This window comes from Oncorhynchus kisutch, linkage group LG5, assembly GCF_002021735.2.
Source record: "Oncorhynchus kisutch isolate 150728-3 linkage group LG5, Okis_V2, whole genome shotgun sequence".
NCBI lineage: Eukaryota > Metazoa > Chordata > Actinopteri > Salmoniformes > Salmonidae > Oncorhynchus > Oncorhynchus kisutch.
The window spans coordinates 13,039,940-13,046,426 of NC_034178.2; the positions used below are offsets into that span (position 1 = coordinate 13,039,940).

General features: G+C 39.4%; 1 protein-coding gene across 1 annotated transcript in view; it reads right to left on the reverse strand.

The window, feature by feature from the left end:
* Positions 1–5,724, reverse strand: part of LOC109890436 (low-density lipoprotein receptor-related protein 1B) — a 179,818-nt gene extending 174,094 nt beyond the window's left edge. Inside the window, exon 1 of the mRNA XM_031823860.1 lies at positions 5,637–5,724. Within this exon, the coding sequence (XP_031679720.1) occupies positions 5,637–5,724 (88 nt within the window). The remainder of the gene's footprint in view (positions 1–5,636) is intronic.
* Between the last annotated feature and the right edge of the window lie 763 nt (positions 5,725–6,487).

A 6,487-nucleotide genomic window follows, 5' to 3' on the forward strand; every position in this document is an offset into this window, starting at 1 on the left:
TTTGTCAATCAACTTGTTCCCAACAAATCTAAATTATAGCTTAGTGTTTCGGTATCAATTTAGATTTTTTAAATTTCATGTCCTTTAGGGTATTTTAGACCCCAGCCAAAAACACCCAATTCTGCCTATAGTAATTTTTTTAATAGCACCTTTATTTAAATCTAGTTTTCTCTGGAGACATAATTACAAGTTATCCATACCCCCAGAGGGTAAAGTGGGACCTGTATCAGTGATCTTGGCCAGGGTAGCCTAGTGGTTAGAGCGTTGGACTAGTAACCGAAAGGTTGCAAGTTCAAATCCCCAAGCTGACAAAGTACAAATCTATCCTTCTGCCCCTGAACAGGCAGGTTAACCCACTGTTCTTAGGCTGTCATTGAAAATAAGAATTGTTCTTAACTGACTTGCCTAGTTAAATAAAATAGACAGATCATATGTACCTGCCTGAGATATACTCACCTAAGATTGTACTTTTCTATACCATGTATCTGTGTACAAAACCAAAATCACCAGTTTGTTTCTTTTCTCTAGATAGACAGATCACCTGCAGAGATGGAGAACCTTAATGTACTCTCCTATGAATATAACTGTATAACCAGATCTCCAGACTGAGTGAAGGATCTATGTACGTTTGAACATCTTGAAGAACAATCTGGCATTGGACCATCTCCACCCGAGCACAGCCAGAAGAGGACTGGACACCCTTCAGAGCCTGGTTCCTCTCTAGGCGTCTTCCTAGGTTCCGGCCTTTCTAGGGAGTTTTTCCTAGCCACCGTGCTTCTACTGTACATCTGCATTGCTTGCTGTTTGGGATTTTAGGCTGGGTTTCCGTATAGCACTTTGTGACATCTGTTGATGTAAAAAGGGCTTTATAAATACATTTTATTTATTGATTGATTGGCCATGTACAAAATCTAAATGACCTCAGATATGTGCTTAGTTGCAGTCAGTACAGCTCATAAAGGTATGTCAGTGGTATGCATACTTGGTAAAACTGTAATACAGAAGCCAGCTACCCTTAATGCACTCCGTATGTGTACATTTGTCACACAGGTTTTAGCCCAGTGTTTTACCCAAAAGGCAAAAACATTCCTGTTTCCATGCTGGCCAGCACCTGTGTCTCACTGCACTCTTATAACTAAACAAAGAGAAGGGTTCTATTTCTTGCTTCATATATAGGAACCAATTTTGGTGTTATATAGAACCTTAAGGGGTGCCATATGTGAAGCAAGCATGGAACCCTTTTTGGTTCTATCCAGAACCTTTTTTTTCTAGGAGTGTGGGCCATGGCTCCGGCAGACCTGCCCTTACCTGGGACCAAAGCCAGGCCACTGGTACTTTTCACCTCGCATTTACATAACAACGGCTGACTGTGAACTTTAACACCTTCTCTCAAAGCAACTGTTTTGATGCAGCGGTTGTTGATTCTGCCCTTCATAAGTCCTCACTGTCAGCCCTAGCTATGGAAACACAATTTCCCTGGTATAACATGATGGTGTATACACTAGTGTCACACTGGTGTTACAGTTGAAAAGCAGCATTAATGCTGTGTTGTTTTGTATTATCAGAAGAAAAAAATATTATACCGAAAATGTTTGATAAATACCAGAATTCCTATTATATCCTCCAATATTCTATATATTTTTGAAACATCCTGTCATAGGCTGTACCAGCATTGTTTCAATAACAGCAATTCTAATGCTGACTGTGGGGTAAGTTACATTTAAATAACGAAGCAATTTTTTGGTCAATGTCTCCCAGGACCACTTTTTTTAAAGTGAATTTAATCACTTTTTGTCAGTAAACTTCTGTATATTTTAAATGTTGTTCAACTGCCCCTTTAAATGGCAGTTGTTTATGTGGTACCACATAAATATTATAAAATAAATATTTACTTTAAGATTCTGAAAATTAAATGATAATCTAATCAAAGGATGGTAAATATGTTTTTTTTAGTACTATTGTGTATTGCACATTGGAAAACAGCTGTGCATTTTCTAAAGAATATGCTAATTAAATGTAATTTGGCTAAAATAAGTCTGTTTTGGTAAAAAATATATATTTCAGATAACATTAATTACATGTCTAATGATGTTTTTATAAGAAATGAGTTGATATTTTGTGATGATTGTTGCTTTTTCCAAAAGTTTATTCTTGGGGTCAAAATGACCCCAGTTGGTAATTGATGTATGTAAAATATAGGGCTAGCTTGAGGGTTAAATATGTAACAGTAATGGTATAATGTAAATGTATGTCACAACTTGTCTTTTAGAAGTAAGAGTATATTAATAAAGGATATATAATATATATAGCTATTTTAGTTACTTTACACAATTTCCCAAATGTGCAATGAATTATCCTATACCCCCTTTTCCTTCAAATTATCAGGAACTGACCTCCAAGACAAACATTCATTCTGTGATTCATTTTAAAGTGTCACCTCTCAGCATATCAGAAAAAGCAGGTCAGAAAAAAATTATTTCACCATTTAACCTTTGTAGAGGAGAGATCCTTGAATTCCTCCTAGTTTAGACACACACAGTCCTATAGTCAGGCTTTGCTTCAACCCTCATCGGGGAGAGAGGAGGTACAGTAATATTTAATAGGCTAAAGTCTCCACTGCTATTTCTCTGGAGGATACGGTGCCTCAATTCATATCTGAGTCCTTGGAAGAAAAGTTATTATTGGGGCTTCGTCCCAAATGGCACCCTATTCCATACGTGGGCCCTGGGCAAAAGTAGTGCAGTGTGTAGGGAATAGGGTGCCATTTGCAAGATTCTGAGCTGTGACATTCCATTGGTCAAGCTGCATTGGATTGGGCCAACTGGTCTGTTGGGATGATGAGCACAAAAAGATTCCTTCCACTTAACCATGAAGGAGATGCAAAGATAGTGCTGCCAATGTGTGGCATGATGTACTATTACACACTTGAAAATGTGGAGGCTCAAAATGCAGCCGTGCACCGTCACTGTACACTGAATTAGGTAATGTACCACAGCCACCAGAGCAATCTGGTGTTGCGCCGCCACACCACTTTCACCAAACACGTTTACCAGACATATTCATTAGTTTATGTCATAGAAAACATTTTTGCAATGGAAAAGAAAGCAGGCAAGTTATTGGACAAGTTGACATAGCACCTCACCCCAGCTAGATGTTCTTCCGTCCATCCGGCCATCAGATCTTCCACCAATGCTCCTTATAGGACACATCAATGCACTCTATACTCCTCTGTAAACTGGTCATCTCTGTATATCCGTCGCAAGTCCCACTGGTTGATGCTTATTTATAAAACCCTCTTATGCCTCACTCCCTCCTATCTGAGATATCTACTGCAGCCCTCATCCTCCACATACAACACCCATTCTGCCAGTCACATTCTGTTATAGGTCCCCAAAGCACACACATCCCTGGGTTACTCATCTTTTCAGTTCGATGCAGCTAGCGAATGGAACAAGCTGCAACAAACACTCAAACGTGACAGTTTCATCTCAATCTCTTCATTGAAAGACTCAATCATGAACACTCTTTCTGACAGTTGTTGCTGCTTGGCGTGATGTATTGTTGTCTCTACCTTCTTGCCCTTTGTGCTGTTGTCTGTGACCAATAATGTTCGTACCATGTTTTGTGCTGCTACCATGTTGTGTTGCTACCATAATGTGTTGTCATGTGTTGCTGCCTTGCTATGTTGTTGTCTTAGGTCTCTCTTTATGTAGTATTGTGTTGTCTCTCTTGTCGTGATGTGTGTTTTGTACTATATTTATATTTTATTTATTTTTAATCCCAGCCCCCGTCCCCGCCTTTTGGTAGGCCGTCATTGTAAATAATAATTTGTTCTCAACTGACTTACCTAGTTAAATTAAGGTTACATTTTTTTAAAAATACTATTCAACTATTGCTGTATATATTCTGTCCTACGTATTCTACAGATATACTAAATATTTTATCCACATACTGTCCATAATGTCTATATTGTCTGTACATCCCATCATATACAGTACCAGTGTTTTGTTTGGACACACCTACTAATTCCAGGGTTTTTCTTTATTTTTACTATTTTGAACATTGTAGAATAATAGTGAAGACATAAAAATGATGAAATAACACCTATGGAATCATATAGTAACCAAAAAAGTTTTAAATAAATCTGAATATATTTAATTTATTTGAGACTCTTCAAAGTAGCCAACCATTGTCTTGATGACAGCTTTGCACACTTGGCATTCTCTCTGCTTTATGAGGTAGTCACCTGGAATGCATTTCAATGAACAGGCGTGTCTTGTTAAAAGTACATTTGTGGAATTTCTTTCCTTCTTAATGTGTTTGAGCCAACCAGTTGTGTTGTGACAAGGTAGGGGTGGTATACTGAAGATAGCCCTCTTTGGTAAAAGACCAAGTCCATATTATGGCAAGAACAGCTCAAAATAGTAAAGAGAAACGACAGTCCATCATTACTTTAAGACATGAAGATCAGTCAGTACAGAAAATGTCAAGAACTTTTAAAGTTTCTTCAAATGCAGTTGCAAAAATTATCAAGCGCTATGATGAAACTGGCTGTCATGAGGACCACCACAGGAAAGGAAGACCCAGAGGTACCTCTGCTGCAAAGGATAAATTAATTAGAGTTAACTGCACCTCAGATTGCAGCCCAAATAAAGGCTTCACAGAGTTCAGGTAACAGACACATCTCAACATCAGCTGTTCAGAGGAGACTGTCGGAATCAGACCTTCATGGTCAAATTGCTGCTAAAGGACACCAATAAGAAGAAGAGACCTGCTTGGCCAAGAAATACGAGCAATGGATATTAGACCGGTGGAAATCTGTTCTTTGGTCTGATGAGTCCAAATTTGAGTAGGTGAACGGATGATCTCCGCATGTGTGGTTCCCACTGTGACGCATGGAGGAGGAGGTGTGATGCTGTGGGGGTGCTTTGCTGGTGACACTGTCAATGATTTATTTAGAATTCAAGGCACCCTTAACCAGCATGGCTACCACAGCATTCTGCAGCAATATGCCATCCCATCTGGTTTGGGCTTAGTGGGACTATCATTTGGTTTTTAACAGGACAATGACCCAAAACACACTTTCAGGCTGTGTAAGGGCTATTTGACCCAGAAGGAGAGTGATGGGGTGCTGCATCAGATGATCTGACCTCCACAATCACCCGACCTCAACCCAAATGAGATGGTTTGGGATGAGTTGGAACGCAGAGGGAAGGAAAAGCAGCCAACAAGTGCTCAGCATATGTGGGAACTCCTTTAAAAGACAGTTGGAAAAGCATTCCTCATTAAGCTGGTTGAGAGAATGCCAAGAGTGTGCAAAGCTGTCATCAAGGCAAAGGGTGGCTACTTTGAAGAATATAAAATACATTTTGGTTTGTTTAACACTTTTATTGAACTTTTGACTGGTACTGTATATATTTTTATTCTCTGAACCCCGAAATTGCTTGTCCTAATATTTATATATTTCTTAATTCCACTTTTAGATCTGTGTGTATTGTTGTGAATTTTTAGATATTACTGCACTGCTGGAGCTAGGAACAAAAGCATTTCGCTACACCCACAATAGCATCTGCTAAATATGTGGGTGCGACCAATAAAATTGGATTTGATTTGACTTGGTTTCATTCTTTACTCACGCTCCTCTCTGGTCTGTGGGATCAGACTTTGTGGCTGTGTTATCTCGTGGAAACTCTCCTTTTCTGCCTGCCTGGTTTCCTGCCTCATAATAGAATAAACACACATTTTCATGGAAAACAAGGTACAGCTGAAGTCGGAAGTTTACATACAACTTAGCCAAACACATTTAAACTCAGTTTTTCACAAATCCTGACATTTAATCCTAGACAGGGAGTCTTAGGTCAGTTACATGCTGACCAGACCGGACACGTCGCGTGCGTGAGTGTTGCAAAATAAATTTAGAAATACATGTTATTCAATTATTGCACCCACACTGCTCGCACGCGCCAACGAGCATCTGCGACGCCAAGGGCTAAAATAGAACTCATTCCTATTTCTGACGCAGATCACGCTGAAAGTCCTGCCTCTTCCACCTCCTCACTGGTTTATAGAAGCAGGTACCCACGTGCCATCTCCTCATTGGTTTATAGTAGCAGGTACCCACGTGCCATCTCCTCATTGGTTATACCCACGTGGGTGACTGAAAGATTAACTGTTTTGCCGGTAGTCGTGGTAATACAATGAAAGTTTAGATGCGATCACCATATAAGTTAAACGATGAAAAAGCCCGGAAGGAGGAGAGATGACTAGAAACAATTCGGTTGGCCGTTTTATGTGTGGATTAATTGTCGGAGTAGAGGCCCTTGTGCATTTCAGGTAAAATAACAACTCAATGTTTATATCCCAGGACAAATTAGCTAGCAACAGCAAGTTAGCTAAATAGTACAAATTAACGTTAGCTAGCAAGTGCAAGCTAACTAGCTGAATTGACATACATGTTTAATGCTTTTTGACCTGTCCCCAAATTAAT